This window comes from Mustelus asterias, chromosome 7, assembly GCF_964213995.1.
Source record: "Mustelus asterias chromosome 7, sMusAst1.hap1.1, whole genome shotgun sequence".
Taxonomy (NCBI): Eukaryota; Metazoa; Chordata; class Chondrichthyes; order Carcharhiniformes; family Triakidae; genus Mustelus; species Mustelus asterias.
Genome location: NC_135807.1, coordinates 66,068,421 through 66,090,386, shown reverse-complemented (window position 1 = coordinate 66,090,386; position 21,966 = coordinate 66,068,421). Strand labels below are relative to the sequence as shown.

At 45.3% G+C, this 21,966-nt stretch overlaps 1 protein-coding gene across 2 annotated transcripts in view; it reads left to right on the top strand.

Moving 5' to 3' along the window:
• tcea1 (transcription elongation factor A (SII), 1) overlaps positions 1 to 21,966 on the top strand; it is a 73,982-nt gene that overhangs the window by 17,932 nt on the left and 34,084 nt on the right. The window contains exons 2-3 of one of the 2 annotated variants that reach the window (XM_078216168.1): positions 6,544 to 6,606; positions 9,070 to 9,146. Coding sequence is in view for 1 of the 2 variants with exons in the window: in XM_078216167.1 (XP_078072293.1) it covers positions 6,544 to 6,606 (63 nt within the window). In the remaining variant the exon portion in view is untranslated. The remainder of the gene's footprint in view (positions 1 to 6,543; positions 6,607 to 9,069; positions 9,147 to 21,966) is intronic. The other variant, XM_078216167.1, reaches the window with a different exon arrangement.

The window sequence follows — 21,966 nt, the reverse complement described above, 5'->3', positions numbered from 1 at the left end:
CGTCTGTTGGTTTATATTTTGAGGTATAGTTTGACAATTAATATATTCTTCTGCCTACCTAAGACAAGGAGATCATATGGTGATGTGTGTTCAGTTCTAAGTGACCCAGATTACTGCGGTAACATTTCTTCATTTGATCCTGAGTCTCACTGCATTTACCTAGATATCGAATCGGTAAATCAAGTACAGATTCGTGGAGCACTCATGATCCAGTTAAATAAATGTTCAATTACACTGAACCCATTATCTTGCATAAAGCTTAACAGAGGGCAGTGTTTAAATCTGCATCAAATCTGTGGAGCGTGAGGCAGTAGATTTCCTCAGGATTGATATGTCACAGCACACTCAAATAATGTGAATTTCCTTTTACTTCCTGCACACGGATGAAATTCAAGACTTTTATTTCAACTGCAATACACCACAAATCTGGCTAATTAACGGTTGTGGTGCATTAGTTCATTTGGAGTTATTTGCTGTGCAATATGAACTTTTGCGTGCATGTTGTAGTCTGGAGCTATGGATAGTGATGGTAGAGGCTCCAATGTTCTTTTGATGAAAATAGCAGGCCTGGAATCTCTCCTGCTCATACCACCTGCCATCGGTGTGTTGGAAGGATTTTCAGGTTGATACTCCATCTGTTTGGTCACTTCATGAACATACCTTCCTTGACCATCAGGTCCTGGGGTGGGACTCAAACCCAGAGCGCCTGGCTCAGAGACAGAGATGTGACCCACTGCACCACAAGACCTCCTGGTTAATTCAAGCTCTGCTTCAGTAAACCACAATATGTCTGATTTCTACAGCTAGCTACTGAGTTAGAGATTTGGAGCACTGGTGTTTCCTTAAATATGCTTGAATATACAGCCATTCCACTGTGAATCTGCAGATATAAAGTGTTTACGATGAGTTTTATTTGATGTTTGGGAAATATGAAAGAGACTCTAGATTGATGTTGAATCGAACTACTCTCTTTTTTTCTCTTTCTATTCGTTTACAGGATGTGGGTGTTTGTTGCTGGCTAGGCCAGCGTTTATTGCCCATCCCTAATTGAGAAGGGACCGTGGTGGTGACCTGCCTTCTTGAACTGCGGCAGTCCCTGTGGTGTATCAAGTGCAGTAAAGCAGGGGCTGCTTGTTGCAGCGTTCCAGTTGTGGATTTTATAAAATGTTGTTTGTATGAACTGGCAGTGGTTAATTTGATTTAGTAAGGATTTTAAACTGTAGTTTAAACAAGGTTAGCTGGTAATGTGAAAAAGTAGGTGCATGTGACCCTTATTGGCTGACTGATAGGGTTTAAGGGTGAAACTTGTCTACAATAAATGTTTGGTTGCAATCTGTTTATCTCAGCAAGGCTCTGAAAACATAAAATGAGATCTTCTGATTGCAATGCAAGTTGCCATTAATAATACAGTTTGAAAATCTAAACTGCAATGTACTCCAGCATCTGTAGCATTATTCTCACGTACTCTTAATTTGGAATATGTTGGGTGGGATTCTCCCCAAAAAAATTCTAAGTGTCGAATTTGCGTAAAAACTGGAGTAAATCCCGCTGGTATTTTCAGCAGGATTTTCAAAATGAATTTCCCACACTCTGTGCACTGCAGAGTGCCTCAGAGTAAATCTAGCAAAAAATCAGTGGGCAGGCCTATTCCCACTGGAGAGGCCGGCAGTATAGCGCTGAGCGGGCTACCGCGCATGTGCTGGGATCTGTCAGCGCCATGATCGGCACATGTACCGTATCCCTGCACTGCTGGCCTCCCGATCACTGGCCAGCCCTATGACCCCACATCACTGGCCCCCAGCCCCACCTCCATCTCTTCCCCCAGCAAACCCAATCACCCCACCACGAACGCTGACCTTCGTCCCTCTAACACCGATCCCAATGCAGAGTGGCAGCAGGATCCCCACCTTACTGATCTCTTCCCTTCCCCTCCCCCCCGCCACACATAGGCCCTGCATCCTTGCCAGTGCCAAGATGTCCCTTGGGCATTGCCAGTTTGCCCCCTTGGAGTGCCAATGGGCCAAGCTGGCAATGCCCAGGGGGCACCTCCTCACCCCCGACCTCCTGAGGAGCCTTGATGTCCCCCCCCCAGCAGGGTCAGGCCACCAGCTCCTTGCAAATGGGGAGCTATTGTAAACCCTGCTGGAGTGAAACACTCCAGGCAGGGGGTGGGGGAGAGGCTAGTGGGCCAGGAGACTTCAGTTCTGGGCCTGCTAATGAGATGCAAATCATAATTTAAACAAATTATACGGCTGACGGTGCCAGAAAGTCGGTGTGGGGAAGCCGTGGCGCCCAGTGGGAAACCCGCTAAACGGCCTCTGCTTGAGTCTCCCAGCCCGCTGTGCTGCGAGGACTGGAAGAATCGTCCCTGTATTGTTTTAGTTGCTAAGCTGAGCTGACTAATTTGATAATACTTCCAGGGAAGTGGTCTGAATAGATTGCCTGGTTAATTGGTAGCCATTATTATTCAAAGCTTCTACATTGAAGTCAACTTGGCTCTTTCCTCTTCTTTTCAGAGGCCAGTTCATTTTGAGGTCAGGAGAATCCACACCAATTGACTGCCAATACTTAAAAGATTGTTCAGTTCTGATCCAGTGTTTATATGAAATTTGAGGTCAGGAAGCTGTTGGACACTTGTGTCAAACGTAAATTACACAAATAAAAATACTCAAGGTGATAGCTTGGGTGTGCATTTGTCCAGGTAACAACACTGAATCAAAAAGTAATAGTGCTCCTTTCAGACTGTTACATTAACCAGTGGACAGCAGCATGAACTGCCAATCCAGTGGGTGCTGAATGTGTACCTGCACTACAAATTTGTGTTTCGTCTGAGCCAGAAATTACGATGTGGAGATGCCAGCGTTGGACTGGGGTAAACACAGTAAGAAGTCTAACAACACCAGGTTAAAGTCCAACAGGTTTATTTGGTAGCAAAAGCCGCGAGCCTTCGGAACAGGCTGTCCCTTCGTCAGGTGGGTGGGACCTGACGATGGGACAGCCTGTTCCGAAAGCTTAGTGGCTTTTGCTACCAAATATACCTGTTGGACTTTAACCTGGTGTTGTTAGACTTCTTACAGAAATTACAGCCAGCATTTAATGTCCTTGCTACATAATCCTAGCATGCTTGGTGTTTCATCATTTTGTGTTGCACTTAAATTGCGTATACATCAATTAAAGTTCAAATTATTCAGTTCTGAGAAACATCTGAAATTAAAGCTATGTGACTATACGTGACTTTTGGCAGCACGGCGGTTAGCACTGCTGCCTCACAGCGCCAGGGACTCGGGTTCAATTCCGGCCTTAGGTCACTGTCTGTGTGGAGTTTGTACGTTCTCCCCGTGTCTGCGTGGGTTTCCTCCGGGTGCTCTGGTTTCCTCCCACACTTCCAAAGATATGCGTGTTAGGTCGATAGACCAAGCTAAATTGTCCCTTTAGTGTCAGGGGGACTAGCTAGAGTAAATGCATGGGGTTATGGGGATAGGGCCTGGGTGGGATTGTGGTTGGTGCAGACTCGATGGGCCAAATGGCCTCCTCCTGCACTGTAGAATTCTATACCTTTTTTCCTTACAGATTGTTTCAATAAAATCTGAAACCTGCACTTAAAGTCCCCTAATGTGTGACCGAATATGCCTGTGGGCTGTGACAAGTGGTGTTCCTCAGGGATCAGTGCTGGGACTGTTGCTGTTTGTAATATATATATAAATGATTTGGAGGAAAATGTAACTGGATTGATTAGTAAGTTTGCGGACGACACAAAGGTTGGTGGATTTGTGGAAAGCGATGAGGACCATCAGAGGATACAGCAGGATATAGATCAGTTGGAGACTTGGGCGGGGAGATGGCCGATGGAGTTTAATCCGGACAAATGTGAGGTAATGCATTTTGGAAGGGCATTTTGGAAACCTTAAGAGTATTGATAGGCAAAGGGATCTGGGTATACAGGTACACAGGTCACTGAAAGTGGCAATGCAGGTGGAGAAGGTAGTCAATAAGGCATAGGGCATGCTTGTCTTCATCGGCCGGGGATTTGAGTTTAAAAATTGGCAAGTCATGTTGCAGCTTTATAGAACCTTAGTTGGGCCGCACTTGGAGTATAGTGTTCAATTCTGGTCGCCGCACTACCAGAAGGATGTGGAGGCTTTGGAGAGGGTACAGAAAAGATTTACCAGATGTTGCCTGGTTTGGAGGGCATTAGCCATGAGGAGACGTTGGAGAAACCTGGTTTGTTCTCACTGGAGCGATGGAGGTTGAGGGGAGACCTGATAGAAGTCTACAAGATTATGAGAAGCATGGACAGAGTGGATAGTCAGAAGCTTTTTCTCAGGGTGGAAAAGTCAATTACTAGGGGGCATAGGTTTAAGGTGCGAGGGGCAAGTTTTAAAAGAGATGTACGAGGCAGATTTGTTACACAGAGAGTAGTGGGTGCCTGGAATTCGTTGCCGGGGGAGGTAGTGGAAGCGGATACGGTAGTGACTTTTAAGGGGCGTCTTGACAAGTACATGAATGAGATGGGAATAGAGGGATATGGTCCCCGGAAGGGTAGGGGTTTTAGTTAAGTCGGGCAGCATGGTCGGTGCAGGCTTGGAGGGCCGAAGGGCCTGTTCCTGTGCTGTAATTTTCTTTGTTCTTTGAATAATTTTAGTGCTACTGTAGCCTGGTTGTACAAATTATATACTTATTGATCCTATCATGTTTATTTGATAGCTGAGACTTCAGCATCTTACCACACGATAACCCACTTCATCCTGTTAATTTAGCCAATCTCAACATTTTTCCCCATCTTCAACCCTAACTAATTTCATAGAATTATAGATGTTTTGCAAGAGGAAAGCTTAAGACAATGAAGAGCAGAGTCTGTACTAAGAGGCTGTCTACTTTGATGGGAAGAATGGAAGAGCAAGATATTTAATTAGAGATAGACTAACAGAAAAAATTGGGTGTCTTTGTTCATGAGTCAAAAAAAGCTAGCGTACAGGTACAGCAGGAATTAGGAAGGCAAAATGAAAAATTGATCTCAATGGCATGTGCTGTTCAGGCAAGAGGGATGGAATATAAGTGTAGGGAAAGTCTTGCGGGGCATTGGTGAGACCACACCTACAGTACTGTGTACAGCTTTGATCTCATTTAAAGAAGGATAGATTTGCGTTGGAAGTAACTCAGAGAAGGTCCACAAGGCTGATTCCTGAGATGAAGGTGTTGTTTGATGAGGAAAGGTTGAACCGTTTGAGCCCCTCGTCTTCAGAGTTAAGAATGAAGTGTGATATTATTGAAACATGAGATTCTGAGGGAGCTTGACAGGCTGAATCCTGTGAAGATGCTTCGCTTTTTGTAGGGAATCTGGAACTGCAGAACAGAATAAGGGAATGCCCATTTCAGACTGAGATGAGGAGGAATTTCTTCGGTCTCTGGAATTCTCTTCCACAAGAGAGCAGTGGAGGCCAAGTCATTGGATATATTCAAGGCTCAGATAGGCAGATTCTTGATCTATAGGGGAGCCAAGGTTATGGAAAACAGGTAGGGAAATAGAGTTGAGGCCCAGATCAGATTAGCCAAGATCTTAGTGAATGGTAAAGTAGGCTGAAGGGGCTGGATAGCCTGGCTTAGCCTATCTCCGCTTCTCTTTCTTATGTTCTTGTATTCTTAGGATAGAGGGAAAATTAGATGAATCACTGGGATGGTCAAAGATATCTGAAGGTTTTTTCTGAAGGTCATTCTGGACCTGAAAGGTCTCTATCAAAGCTGACCAGATGTGTAGAAGAGGAACAGAGCCATTTCAAGTCGTCATCTTGAGGGCAATTGGGAGTGGGCAATAAATGCTGGCCTTGCCAACAACTCTTGCATCCCATGAAAGAGTTTAAAGAAACGATGATCCTGGTTCAGTTCATCCATTATTCTGATTTGGGCACTTGTGACAAAGCAAATCACTACTAGCACTCTTAATGAGTATTTGAAAACAGTCCCCTGCTATCTGGTTCACCGATAAGTTGAATAATTTCACAACATGACAAACCAAAGCCTTAATTCAGAATGGAATCCAACAGTGAGAAAATACTTGTTAACATGCCCTTCTGTAGTCAACTATCAATTAATATGATCCTTAAGCATTGGGTATGTTCATTACACTTTTTAACCTGACTTTGATGGCAAATGGGTGATTATTGCAAATGGGGCGGCACGGTAGCACAGTGGTTAGCACTGCTGCTTCACAGCTCCAGGGTCCCGGGTTCGATTCCCAGCTCGGGTCACTGTCTGTGTGGAGTTTGCACATTCTCCTCGTGTCTGCGTGGGTTTCCTCCGGTTTCCTCCCACAGTCCAAAGATGTGCGGGTTAGGTTGATTGGCCAGGTTAAAAATTGCCCCTTAGAGTCCTGAGATGCGTAGGTTAGAGGGATTAGTGGGTAAATATGTGGGGGTTGGGCCTGGGTGGGATTGTGGTCGGTGCAGACTCGATGGGCCGAATGGCCTCCTTCTGCACTGTAGGGTTTCTATGATTTCTATTCAGTCCCTTTGCGTTCTTAAAGAAGATTTCTGTGTTGTTTTACAGATTGGAGCCATGGACTTGCTGAAGGAGTTAAAGAGTATTCCCATGACTTTGGAGCTATTGCAGGTACGCTGTCTTGGGAACAAAGGTTTTTAACAAGAACTGCGGGAAATCAATAATAATTTATCCCCATGTCTGGGTATGACTGCCAGTGTGTGTTGAGCACAATAATGGGCCTAATATTTGCATTTCATTTCATTCTGTCCTATCTGTGGTGCTTTGACATTTAGCTCTTTTGGCTTCACTTTGTGAAACTTTCTCCTTAAACCCCTCCATCTTGTTGCCTCACCTCCCAGTCTCGTGTAAAATCCTCTGCTTAACCTTTTTTAGTTTTTCATGGGATGTGGGCATCATTGACCAGCCTGGCATTTTTATTTCCCATCCCTAATTGCTCTTGAGAAGGTGGTGGTGAGCTGCCTTCTTGAATCAGTGTAGTCTGTGTGATATAGGTGCACCCACAGTGCTGTTAGGGAGGGAGTTCCAGGATTTTTTTTTGACCCAACAGCTACGAAGGAGTAACAATACATTTCCAAGTTAGGATGGTGTGTGGCTTGGAGGGGGACTTGCACAGAACTTGATGTTCCCATGTATCTGCTGCCCTGTCCTTCTAGGTGGTGGAGTTTGTAGGTTTGGAAAACGGTGTCAGAGAAGCTTTGGTAAGTTGCAGCAGTGCATCTTGTGGATGATATGATACACACTGCCGCCACTGTGAGTCAGAGGTGGAGGGAGTGGATGTTGAAGATGCTGGCTGAGGTGCCTATCAAGCAGCTTCTTTGCTCTGAATGGTGTTGAGCTTCTTGAGTTTTGTAGGAGTTGCACTCATCCAGTAAAAGGAGAGTATTCCATCAAATGGCTGACTTGTGCCTTGAGATGGTGGACAGGCTTCAAGAGGTGAGTTAGTTCCTGTAGAATTCCCAACCTCTGACCTGCCTTGGAGTGACATTATTTATATGGCTGGTTCAGTTGAGTTATTGGTCAATGGCAATGCCCAGGATGTTGATAGTGGGGGATTCAGTCATAGTAATGCCATTGAATGTCAAGGAGCAATGGTTGAATTCTCTCTTGTTGAAGATGGTCATTGCCTGGCACTGAGCAACACAAATTTTATTTGCTGCTTATCAGCCCAAGTCCAAATGTTGCCCAGTCCTTGCTGCATTTGGACATGGACAGCTTCAATATCTGAGGAGTTGTGACTAGTGCTGAACACTGTGCAAACATCAGCGAACATCCCCACTTCTGACCTGATGATGGAAGGAAGGTCATTGATGAAGCAGTTGAAGGTAGTTGGGCGTAGGACACTACTCTCAGGAATTCCTGCAGTAATGTCCTGGGACAGAGATGATTTTAAATTCATTTCATGGGATGTGGGCATCTCTGACTAGACTAGCATTTATTGCCCATTCCTAGTTGCCTTTGAGAAGATGGTGGTGGGCTGCCCTCTTGAACTGGTGCAGCCCGTGTGATTGACCTCCATTAACCGCATCCATCTTCCTTTGTGCTAGGATGATCCCAACCATAAGGCATAGGAGCAGAGTTAGGCCACTCGGCCCATCGAGTCTACTCCGCCATTGAATCATGGCTGATTTTTTTTTCCTCATCCGCATTCTTCTGCCTTTTCCCCATAGGCCGTTATTAATCAAGAACCTATCTATCTCTGGCTTAAAGACACTCAATGACCCGGTCTCCACAGCCTTCGGCGGCAAAGAGTTCCACAGATTCACCACTCTCTGGCTGAAGAAATTCCTCCTCATCTCTGTTTTAAAGGATAGTCCCTTTAATCTGAGGTTGTGCCCTCTGGTTCTAGTTTTTCCTACTAGTGGAAACATCCTCTCCACGTCCACTCTATCCAGGCCTTGCAGTATCCTGTAAGTTTCAATAAGATCCCCCCTCATCCTTCTAAACTCCAACGTGTTCCTCATATGACAAGCTAGACCAGTGGAGAGTTTTTTCCCTATTCCCATTGATTCCAGTTTCCGCCCGGTCTCCTTCGTGCCACACTTGGTCAAGTGCTGCCTCGATGTCAAAGGCAGTCATTCTCGACTCACCCCTCGAGTTGAGCATGTTTGGACCAGGGCTGCAATGAGGTCAGGAACTGAATGGCCCTACCCTGTCTATGCCTGCATTTGCTTCCCTTTACTACCAATCAACATACATTTTTGTCTTGGGATGAATCTTGGAATGCTTTTCACTCCCTTTAAAAGATGTAATTTAACTTTTCTGTGGTGGCATAAAATGGGTGATAGCGAATTGGCAATCTGTTTTACATTTCTACAGATTTTTAAAATTCCCGTTGAAACCAAGGAAAAGTTAAATGAGGAGAGCTGTAAAAGGTTCTTCAAATTTGCTATCACCCATTTTACACTCTTGTGTAAAGTCAAAATCAAATCCATAATTGTTATTGAGCACAATAGAATCTACATTTACAACCTCATTTTTCAATTAGTCGGTTCATAATTGGAGATGCCATTTTACCAAGAATCACTCTTTACTTTAAATGCATCAAAGTCTTTTATGATATTGTCCCACCAGAATCTACTGAATACTACTGTGAGGGCTTTGATTCAACCATGTAGCGTGGGACTGGAGTCACTTGTAGGCCAGACCAGGTAGGGATGGCAGGTAAAGGCAAAATACTGCGGATGCTGGAATCTGAAACAAAAACAGAAAATGCTGGGGAAACTCAGCAGGTCTGACAGCAGCTGTGGAGAGAGAACAGAGCCAACATATTGAGTCAGAATGACCCTTTGTCAGGGCTGAAGCGGAAGGGTTAGCCTGACTTGAAACATTGGCTCTGTTCTCTCTCCACAGATGCTGTCAGATGCGCTGAGTTTCTTCAGGGATGGCAGGTTCGTCTTTGTGAACCAGTTGGGTTTTTATGATCGTTTGGAACCTTTCATGACTATTTCTCCTGGTGCTAGTCGACAATTGTCTTGATTTACTGAATTCAGTTTTACAACTTGTGTGGGTGAGATTTGAATTTCTGACCCTTGGGTTGCCGGTCCGGTACTATAACAATGAGGCTACTGTTCTGTTTATGCCGATCAGTGATTTTCTTTCTCAGTGAGTCTTCATAGATTATGATAAACCAAACTATTTGAACATGGTGATAATTAATGAAATTGTGTGTTTTCCATTTGCAATGAGAGGAATGCAATGTGAAATCAATGGATTGTTTATATACAAGGAGCCAATAAATAATTAAATGATAAAAGTTCTTAAATTTCTTGATCCAGGGTTACCTGGTGCTTAGTTAGGATTATGTGCATTTGAGGCTTTGAAAACCCTCAGCCTTACAGTTTGCTTGTATCCTATGAATCTTTTCATTATCAAAACTCTTGTAATTACTTCCAAGCTTTATCTCATATTGAACTTTTACAATTGCATGAAAGAGGTAGCAGGCAGATAATCTGCTAGAAGATATCCAACAGCAGGTTAAAAGGCAGTCAGGTGTAAATTGAAGTATCTGCCTTCATTGACACTACGAAGTATTGTAGATGTTTACAGCACAGAAGGAGGTGGGATGATGAAGGAAAAGGAGGCACAATCTGTGACTAACGAAGGAAGTTAAGGATGGTGCCAAATTGAATGAAAAGGCATACAATTCTGCAAAGATTAGTGGTAGGCCAGACGATTGGAAACATTTTAGAAGCTGTGAAGGATGACTTAAATAAAGAGGGAGAAATTAGAACACGAGTAAAATAGCAAGAAAGATAAAAAAAATTGACAGTAAGAGCTTCCATAAGTATATAAAAATGAGAGTAGCTAGAGTGGACGTTGGTTCCTTAGCGGAAGAGAGTTGGGAATTAATAATGGAAATAAGGAAATGGCAGAGGCTTTAAACAAGTATCATGGTAGAAGACACAGAAATCACTCTAAGAATAATATAATAATCAAGAGGAAAAAGGGAAGGAGGAAATTAAAACAATCATGATTACTGGAGAACAAGTACCAGGAAAACTAGAGGCAGAGAAATCACCAGGACTTGATGGCCTGCATCCTCGCAACTTAAAGGAACTGGCTTCAGATATAGTGTGTAATAAATTTATTAGACTTGTTTGACTGGCGTGGTGGCTGCAGAGATAGTAAATGCATTGGCTGGTCCCAGCAGATTGGAAAACTGCAAATGTAACATCTCCAAGAAAGGGAGACAAAAAGCAGGAAATTATGGACCGGTTGGCTTAACATCTGTCATTGGGAAAATGCTGGAATCCATTAGTAAGGAACTAGAAGGAGCACATTTAGAAAATCAATGCAATCAATATGGTTTATGAAAAGGAAGTTGTGTTTAATAAATTTCTTAGAGTTCTTTGAGGGTGTGACCAGGTGGATAAAGGGGAATCCGTAATTATAATGTATTTAAATTTGACAATGGTATTTGATAAGGTGCCACGTTTGAAGGTTACTGCACAAAATAAGAGTCATGTCTGGGAGTAACTAAAGCATGGATACAGGATTGGCCAATGAACAGAAAACAGAATTGGACTAAATGGCTGGAATTTTACCGGCACGCCCGCCCGAGGCTCATAAGATCGTGCCCGAGGTCAATGGAGAATGCCGTTCTGCGAGCCGCGGGCGTGCCAGTAAAATCGGGGCCAATGGGTCATTTTCAAGTTGGCAAACTGCAAGTATTGGAGCACCACAGGGATCACTGCTGGGGCCTTGACTATTTACAATCTACATTAGTGACCTAGTTGAAAGGACCAATCGTTTTGTAATCAATGTTCTGATGATAGAAGGATTGGTAGCAGAGCAAGTTGCGAAAAGGACACAGAGGGCCCGATTTTATCATCAAGTTGCGCCCGTTTTCAGGCACGAACATTTGGTAATGTCGGGCATGAGGCGAGTAGCATGATCCGCACCCGTTCCCCCTTTACCAAGGGCTAAAAATGGCCGCCGTCGGGACTGCCCCCGAAACGGGCGCGACGTCAATTTACATGTATTTGCATGCATTTAAATTGACTTGGTGGGCTGCACGCCCAAACTTACCGGCACGTTCCCCTTTACCACTGCGTTCACCCATCCAGATTCAGCACAAAACAGACATGGTGCACAAAGAACCGATTCGGGCGCTCCAGCTTCTGAGGAGGTACGTTAAGAGCCTCCAGCGGCTCTCTGACTCAGATCGGTGATGCGGGGGAGGTCATATGGCTCTCGGGGGGGGGGGGGGGGGGGGCAGGAAGAAGCCACTTTGTGTGCGATCAGTGGGGGGGAAGGGGGGTCCCATGCCACTCTGCGTGCGATCGGTAGGGGGGCAGGGGGGCACGATTGGTCTGGCTGGTGGGGTGGTGAGGGGGTCAGTAATGTTGTGAGGGTGGGGCAATGTTTGTGGGGGCCAGGGGGAGGCATTATCCAGCCCAGGAGCGATGTAGCAGGGGAGTGTTTTTCTATTTTTTTTACTGTGCATGCGCATTTGGAGGTGCTGATCGGAGCTGCAGTGTTTCGGGTGTGGTAAGCCCCGCCCACAGGCTTCTGCAGCGTGATTCGGAATCGCTGATACTTTTTCAGGCAGAGAATGTATGGCAGCGCCTGAGAACAGGTCTAAAAGTCGGATCTGAAACACTCCCAGTTTCAAATCTGCCCAGCACTTAGAATCAAAATGGTAAAATAGGGCCTAGAGTGTGCAAAGGGATATAGGTAGGTTAAGTAAATGGGGAAAACATTGACAGATGGAGTATAATGTGGGAAAATGATGTTATCCACTTTGCTGCATCTTCTTTCCTTATCAAACCATTAAGGCCATACTTCTCATATGCTTCTGTGGTGTAAAACCTGTCATTTCCAAAACTTACACTCAATCACCTAGGGCCTCTGTTGTGCAGGACCATGTTAAAGATTGTAACCACTTTAGTTCCTGGATAACCCATGAGCAATAACCTTGGGCGATCACCTGGTGCATTCAAGTCTGCTTCCGCTTCAGTAATGCAAGATACAGGAACTGGCTCCCTTATCCCGCATCCCAAAATCCAGAAGGACCTGAAAACCAGCCACATTCAAAGCTGGTACCCTGGGTAGCAATTTAAATAAAACCCTTTAATTTTTTTATTTCTCCTACTTTATTTTGTGTATTATAAGTACATGCTAGGCCTAAGGTCCAAAATCGTAAAATCCCAAATCCAGTACAGTGGTCCTGAGCTTCCCAGATATGGATGGATACCTGTACTGACGAATTCTGATCCATGAAAATGTTAATTGCATGTTAGAAATGATGATGTCCTACATTTAAGTTTTAAAACTTAAGTTTATTTATTAGTGTCACAAGTAGGCTTGCATTAACATTGCAATGAAGTTGCTGTGAAAATCCCCTAGTCGCCACACTCCAGCGCCTGTTTGGGTACACTGAGGGAGAATTTAGTATTGCCAATGCATCTAAGCAGCACATGTTTTGGAGTGTGGGAGGAAACCGGAGCACCCGGAGGAAACCCACGCAGACACGGGGAGAACGTGCAGACTCCGCACAGACTGACCCAAACCAGAAATCGAACCCAGGTCCCTGGCACTGTGAGGCAGCAGTGCTAACCATTGTTGCACCATTCTGAGGAGAGATTACACAAACTAGGGTTGTGTCTCCTGGTATTTAAGAGTTTGAATTTAATGGTTTTGGGTGTTGTTTCGCTTCAATGCAATGGGTAAAAACCCAAAAGTAGAAAATAATACAGCACCCGGAAATGACAACCTTCTACTATATAATGCGATAGATGAGGTCACAGTGGAAAATTGCTCTGGTATCTGGTGTGAATTTGATGCATGGTTATCACTTGTAGATGCATCTCTGATGCTTGATTGTTGGGTTGTGGCACATTCTGTTTTGTACAACCTCTTCCGTAATTGCTGTAATTTGTGATTCTATTCAATTATCTGTGTGTCAAGACACAGTGTATCGCTGGTAGTGTGATTGTCAAGCAAGTTTTGGCAAATCATAGAATCCCTACCGCACTGAAGGAGGCCATTCGGCCCATCGAGTCTGTACCGACCCACTCCCACCCAGGCCTTATTCCCGTAACCCCACAAATTTTCCCCACTAATCCCCCTGACACTAGGGTCAATTTAGCATGGCCAATCAACCTAACCTGCACATCTTTGGACTGTGGGAAGAATCTGGAACGCCAGGAGGAAACCTATGCAGACACAGGGAAAAATTACGAACTTCACACAGACAGTGACCCGAGGCCAGAATTGAACCCGGGTTGCTGGCGCTGTAAGCAGCAGTGTTAACCACTGTGCTGCCATCATGTGCTTTGCCCAGAGACAGGTCCTTGGCTCAATGTCTGCTAATGCTTCATCCTGTGCCATTTCCTTGGCAGTTTGTTTAGTCAGTCATGGTTTGTCATTGTCTTCCACCAGGGCAAGTTTTACCGAATTGATCATGCTTTCCACATGATTTCAAACTGGATTCAAGAAATGTTTAAATGAAGAAAACATTTTATTCTTATTAAAACATTGTGAAATGTTTTGAGAAACCACTTTTATTTAAAGTTGCAGTTCCTGAATTATGCAATTTATTTTTTAGGAATAAGGCCTTTATTCAAACAATTCCTTTTTCTCCATCCTGCCAAATTCCTTTCAACAATTTGAAACTTATTTTAACAACTGAGGGCAATGTACGGCAAATACACAGTTCCAAAAATCAAATTTGTTGATAGTTTTGCAGTGAGAAAATGTATTTGTAAAAATGCTGTTCCATAATGTGTGTAAGTAAATTTTATACATTTTATCTTGCTCGTGATAGATGACTGTAAAAATAAATGTAATTAATGGAAAGGTCACTTTAATGATTAAATTTAGTATTTTAATGAACTGGACTTCATGGATTTTGACCTGTGATTAAATACCACTTTAAAACAGCAGTTAATTTTAATCATTGTACATTACTGCAAATACAAATTTGCACCAATAACACTCATAGCAGCGAGTGCTAGGTCAGTGTTGATCTGGAAGGCATGCACTTGAATGACTTATTTTAAAAAGGAAATCAATGTGGTTTATTAATTTTGGTTATGTGCAATCCAAGTCTCCCTACTGAATAGTCTTTGATTTGTTGCTTTAGTTTAATTCTAAATTTGAACAGAAGATGGCACAATGCTGATTCTGTTCAAACAGATGCATACTTTCTGCTGAGCAGGAAGATGTGAAATGCACTCTTGCCTTTCTAAGACTCATTCACTTAATGTAATTCTATCACTTGCTTTCTCTTCTTATAGTACAATCATACATCTAGCAAGTGGAGAAATACTTGTATCTGTGGTCCTTTGGGAGAAAAAGGTTGCAAAATTTGAAGGGACATGGCCAGCATTGTGATGCACAATGATCCCACGCCTGGTGCTCCTGATTCGGGGAGCTCTCAAACTTAAATGATCACAGCGTGTAGCCAACACTAAGCAGACTGCCGAGTGCCTGTAAGCTCCAGCAGGGCATGCAAAGTCATGAGAGGCTAGCAGGAATTGAAGCTGGCCTGCACCTCTTAAAGGGGAGGTGCATTCTGGCTGGAGAAACTACTGTAGAAGAGAGAGTGAGCAAGAAGAATACTGAATTATGGCATAACATAGAAATCATAGAAACCCTACAGCGCAGAAGGAGGCCATTCGGCCCATCGAGTCTGCACCGACCACAATCCCACCCAGGCCATACCCCCACATATTTACCCGCTAATCCCTCTAACCTACACATCCCAGGACTCTAAGGGGCAATTTCTAACCTGGCCAATCAACCTAACCCGCACATCTTTGGACTTTGGACATGGCAATGAGTGTGCTCGAGATTTTCCAACACTGCACTGATGACTTTTTTGTCAAGCAGGTGCAGAGGAAGAGAGATATCATGTAGAAACACAGAAGATAGGAGGAGGTCATTTGGCCCTTCGAGCCTGCTCCGCCATTCATCACGATCATGGCTGATCATCCAATTCAATAGCGTAATCCTGCTTTCTCCCCATAACCTTTGATCCTATTCACCACAAGTGCTGTATCTAGCCACCTCTTGAATGCATTCATTGTTTTGGCATAAACTACTTCCTGTGGTAATTAATTCCACAGGCTCACCACTCTTCAGGTGAAGAAATGTCTCCTCATCTTCACCCTAAATGGTCTACCCTGAATCCTCCGATTGTGACCCCTGGACTCCCCCACCATCGGGAACATCCTCCCTGCAACTACCCTGTCTAGTCCTGTTAGAATTCAATAAGTCTCTATGAGATCTCCCTCATTCATCTGAATTCCAGTGAAAACAATCCTAACCTAGTCAAGCTCTCCTCATACATCAGTCCCGCCATCCCTGGAATCAGCCTGGTAAACCTTCACTGCACTCCCACAAGAGCAAGAACATCCTTCCTCAGAAAAGGAGACCAAAACTGCACACAATACTCTAGGTGTGGCTTCACCAAGGCCCTGTATAATTGCAGCAACACATCACTGCTCCTGTACTCGAAACCTCTCGCAATGAAGGTCAACGTACCATTTACCGCCTGCTGCACCTGCATGCTTACCTTCAGCGACTGGTGCACAAGGGCACCCAGGTCCCGCTGCACACTCCCCTCTACCAATCTGCAGCCACATATCTGCAGGAGGCCAGGGGAGAGACCCAGGCAAACATGCAAACCCAGACAAAGGGAGCAGATAATTATGGCAGTCAATGCCAGGAGTCTAGTCCTGAGGACCTGGGATGCAGTGCTGCAAAATGTTTGATCTTGTGACTGATCAAGGTTAGTAAATACATCTTCAGTGCCATAGCCCACCAACCACTCCACTCCCCTCCACACTGCTCAACTCACCATCCTCTCTTTCACTTGCCTAAAGTTCTCCATCAGTCACATCCGTACCTTCACCTCACCCGCCCATGTAATATTGTTTCAAACCCCACATCCACACCTTGGACTTTACACCCAACATATTGTGCCATACTCTGGCACAGTACAGAGGGATGCATAACCGGTGGCAACAGCTTTGGCAGGAGACAAACATGGCTGCCCCTCCCTGTGGAGGAGGAACTGCACATCGGCATTAGGGCAATCATGAGTGAAGCTGTGGCTAGCTGTGAGGCTCAAACCATCAAAGATAACAGTTGACCCGTTCCAAGTCTTCATTCACATATTCCGCTTCCCCATATCCCACAATCTCTTCTGATGTACAAGCTGCTGATGATCTAAAAATGCACCTCCTACTCTTCTCTCACCAACCCTCTCTCCCAGCCATTCCCTCACCACACAACCTTTCTACTTTTAGATCCCAAATATTGGAATCTGGCAGGGCTGTGGTACAAGCGAGGGTGATGGAAGAGCAGGGAGACCGTGATTAGAAGTAACTTGTTCTCTCACTTGCAGCCACCAGCTCAGCTACCAACACTGCATATACATTAGAGGTTAACTTGCATACGGTAGGCACAGTGGTTAGCACTGCTGCCTCACGGCGCCAGGGACCCTGGTTCACCAGGTCCCTGTCTGTGTGGAGATTGCACATTCTCCTTGTCTACGTGGGTTTCCTCTGGGTGCTCCGGTTTCCTCCCACAGTCCAAAGATGTGCATGTTAGGTTGATTGGCCATGATAAATTGCTCCTTAGTGTCTAGAGAGATTAACAGGGTAAATATGTAGGGTGCGGGGATAGGGCATGGGTGGGATTGTTGTTGGTGCAGGCTCGATGGGCTGAATGGCCTCCTTCTGCACTGTAGGGCTTCTATGATTCTATGACCTGCACCTGATACACTATGTATGAGTGGGCTGAAGCCAGGACGTGGGTAGTGCGCAGGCTAGAGGTCGGTTGGGTTTGCATACAAGTTTTAAAGAGGGTTTAGATGAAGTCTTTGGGGCAACCCAAAGGAGGGTTTGAGCCATTTGACCCATTGTATCTGCACTCGTGCAACCAACTCTGAAAATGCTTGTGATCCAACCAAGTTGCAGCATTTGTTGGCCAGTCTGTCATCTTCTATTGCAGCACAAGCAATGAAGATTGCAATGGTCAGTGACAGAGGTTCAGGTATGGGACAGTTGATGAATGGGGAATCAAGTTTGCTGCTGCCACGGTTGGATAAGCCGATCAAAAATAGCCGCCCAGAAAGGGGATGTTTGTTTCCAGCTCCTCCTCCTGCTCAGCTGCTTGTTGTAACCTGATGGCAAAAGGCTGTGTCCCCATCATGGTGAGGTTGTGTAGGATGCCATGTCAAATCGTGCCACTCACTCCTTGGTGAAGCAGAAACATCCAATACTGTTACTTGAGCAGAGTTGAGCAGGGGATGGGCTTCAGGTAGCAGAGTTGGATATTGTGGATATTGGTCACCTGGTCAGAGACCTCAGTTTCCCCCTAATTCAACCCCCACGCTCTCTTTGAGCAGCTTGTCCTCCTCTGTGTCATCTCTGCTTGCTCTCCTTGAGATACTACAGGCCAAGAGGGCTGATAATAACACCCGTGACTGGGAGCAAATGGTCTGAGCAGACCCTTAAAGTGAGAACCAAGTCCTTCAGAGTGTGCCAGACTACTTCACACCATCTTCAGCAACTTGGAGCAATCGTAGCCACCAAATGCTTCTGCAAGCTCAGCAACAGCCAGTAGAAATCAATCTGCAATTGACCCGAAAGTAGTCAATGATCCTTTTCGATAAGGCTGGTATGTGTGGTGGAGGGGGGGGGGGGGGCGGTTGGTGGTGGTGATAGGGCAGGAGTGGGAGGTTGTCCTTCCTGTTGCTGTACATGTATTCAGCTGTGCAAAGTTAACGAAGAATCTTGGGTCAAAAGTACAATCTGCCTTGTCTGTGTGGTTCTCTGTTTGTACTATTGTTCTTTCTAAAACTGATGCCCATACAACCAACACCAGAAATGTATGCGGGTGCCAGATTGGACCCAGAACATCAGCCATTCCACTGAAAATCCTGGCACAATACATTCAGATTTCTCCATTCAACCAGAACTTGATTGAACCCAGTTTTTAAAGTTAGTAAATCTTAACATGGTTACGGTATTTGTTTAAGACTAAAAACATTTTGATGTATTTTAGCTCATGAAGTTTAGATGTTTCTTGTTAGCTATTTTCTTGACATTCCCAATAAAAAGTTTAAGTTTTATTTATTAGTCATACGTAGGCTTACATTAACAATACAATGAAGTTACTGTGAAAATCCCCTAGTTGCCACACTCCCGGCGTCTGTTCGGGTACACTGAGGGAGAATTTAGCATGGCCAATTCACGTAACCTGCACACCTTTGGACTGTGGGAAGAAACCGGAGCACCCAGAGAAAACCCACACGGACACGGGGAGAATGTGCAAACTCCGCACAGACAGTGATCCAGGCCGGGAATGGGGCCCAAGTCCCTGGCGCTGTGAGGCAGCAGTGCTAATCACTCTGCCACCATGCCGCCCAGTTGCATTCTTGGTTTGATTTATTATTGTCACATGTATTGAGATACAGTGAAAAGTATTGTTTCTTGCGCACTATACAGACAAAACATACCGTTCATAGAGAAGGAAACGAGAGAGTGTAGAATGTAGTGTTACATCATAGCTAGGATGTAGAGAAAGATCAACTTAATGCAAGGTAAGTCCATTCAAAAGTCTGACAGTACATAGGGGAGAAGGAAAGAAGAGAGTGCAGAATATAGTGTTCTAGGGTGCAGAGAAAGATCAGCTTAAGATATGATAGGTCCCTTCAAAAGTTTGATGGCTGCAGGGAAGAAATTGTTCATTGTTCCCAATTGTTCATTGTTCCACAGGAGCAGGCTGAGTGTAAGAAAGATTGTGCCTGCATTTTATTTATTTATTTTTCAGTTAAATTTGGCTTAAAAATCGGAGGTTTTTTTCAAAACAGGGAGTAGGCCCAGGAGCAGCCTGGGGAAGGTTTAAAAAGGGCTAATTTAAAAAGGAGGTTTTTTTTTCAAAACAGGCAGTAGGCCCAGGAGCAGCCTGGGGAAGGTTTGAAAAGGGCTTACCTTGGAGGTTTCAGCCTCATTGTTCCACAGGAGCAGGCTGAGTGTAAGAAAGATTGTGTCTGCATTTTATTTATTTTTCAGTTAAATTTGGCTTAAAAATCGGAGGTTTTTTTCAAAACGGAGTAGACCCAGGAGCAGCCTGGGGAACGTCTTTTGGAGGGTTTAAAAGCGGGCCGCACTTTTGAGCGGGCAGCGTCTGGAGCGGGCAGTGGAGTGAGCAGGGAGCAGAGTGTGAGCTGTAAGGGCTTTGGCTCACAGGGCTTCGGCGAAGGCGAGGAAGGTTGTTTGTTTTTCTTCTGTTACACCCCCTTTTTTTGTTTTATCTCCCATGGCTGGTATGAGTGGGAGGCCAGTATACTGCATTCGGTGTGGGATGTGGGAGTTCCTGGAGATAACTTGCCTCCCGGAAGTCCATCTCTGTGCCAGATGTGTGGAACTGCAACTCCTGAAGGACCGTGTAAGGGAGCTGGAGCTGAGGCTCGATGAACTCAGTTTAGTTAGGGAAAATGAGAGATTAATAGATAAAAGTTATAGTCAGGTAGTGACACCAGGGTCTCGGAAGGAAGACACGTGGGTCACAGTTAGGAGGGGTAATAGTCAGAAGGGTGATGTGCCAGAAAGTACCCCAGTGGCAGTCTCCCATAAAAGAAAGGGATGGGCAAAAGATGGGAGAAGGGAAGGGAGTGAGCAGTCTGTGGAGGGATCCCCTGTGGTTGTCCCCCTCCAAAATAGGTATATTGTTTTGGATTCTGTGGAGGGGGATGACCCTCCAGGGGTAAGCCACGAGGACCAGATCGCCTCCACGGAGACAGGCTCAGGGGTCCGGAAGGGAAAGAAGGGGTTTAGGAGAGCGATAGTTGTGGGGGACGCAATGGTTAGAGGCACGGACAGGCGGTTCTGTGGGAGTGAACGAGAATCCAGGATGGTAGTCGACCTCCCTGGTGCCGGGGTACTGGATGTCTCCGAGAGGGTAGGAAGCATATTTAAAAAGGAAGGTAGTCAAACGGATGTGATTATACACATTGGTGAAAATGATGTAGGTAGGAAGAGCAGGGGGGTCATACGAGAGAAATTCAGGGAGTTGAGTGCTCGGCTAAAAAGTAAAGCCTCCAGGGTAGCAATCTCTGGACTGCTCCCGGTGTCTAGTGCAAGTGAGGCTCGGAACAGGGAGATTCTACAGTTGAACGCGTGGCTAAAGGACTGGTGCAAGAGGGAGGGTTTTAAATTCATAGATAACTGGGAAATCTTCAAGTCAGGATGGCAATTGTACAGAAAGGATGGGTTACACCTTAACTGGAAGGGAGCAAATATCCTGGCTGGGAGTTTTGCTAGAGTTTTTCGGCAGGATTTAAACTAGTGTGGCAGGGGGGTGGGGAACAAAACAGTAGGTCAGTAAATACTGAGGCTGGGGTTGAGCTGGGGGCCAGGGCAAGGCTAGCTAAGAAGAGGAGCACTCTGGAGGAGGATGACCTGAGTGGGCCTGGAGGTCTGGAGTGTATCTGCTTCAATGCGAGGAGCGTAACAGGTAAAACAGACGAACTTAGGGCCTTAATGCTTATGCGGAATTTGGATGTGGTTGCGGTGACGGAAACTTGGTTAAAAGAAGGACAGGACTGGCAGCTGAATATTCCGGGGTATAAGTGTTTTAGGCGAGACAGAGGAGGGGCTAAAAAAGGTGGGGGAGTAGCGATATTAGTTAAGGAGCATATTACCACGGTGCAGAGGGTAGACAACTTAGAGGGGTCATGTACTGAGTCGCTGTGGGTGGAACTCAGAAACAGGAAGGGTGCAGTCACTATGCTGGGGGTGTACTACAGACCACCCAGCAGCCCACGGGAAGTGGAGGAAAGGATATGTCAGGAGATTCTGGATAGGTGCAGAAAAAATAGGGTTGTTGTAGTGGGGGACTTTAATTTCCCTGGCACAGACTGGAAAGTGCTTAGAGCTGGGGGTCGGGACGGGGAGGAATTTGTTAAATGCGTACTGGAAGGTTCTTTGGAACAGTATGTAGATAGCCTACTTAATGTTCCCTAAAAAACCTAACACTTCTTCTCTTGTAATGGAGATTTTCTCTAACGGGTCAACACCTCCCTCCGAGACACTCCCGGTTAACACGCCCCTCTCCAGTATAGCCCTAGGGGGCTATACTGGACCTAGTTCTGGGAAATGAGCCCGGTCAGGTCGTCAAAGTTTCGGTAGGGGAACATGTGGCAAATAGTGACCACAACTCTGTTAACTTTAGGATAGTAATGGACAAGGATGAGTGCTGTCCTACGGGCAGGGTGCTAAATTGGGGGAAGGCTAACTATAGCCGGATTAGGCAGGAATTGGTGGATGTTGATTGGGAGAGGATGTTCGAGGGTAAGTCCGCGTCTGGCATGTGGGAGTCTTTTAAGGAACTATTGATAAGGCTGCAGGATAGGCATGTGCCTGTAAAAAGGAAAGATAGGAAAGGTAGGATTCGAGAGCCGTGGATAACCAGGGAAATTGAGGATCTGATTAAAATGAAAAGGGAGGCGTA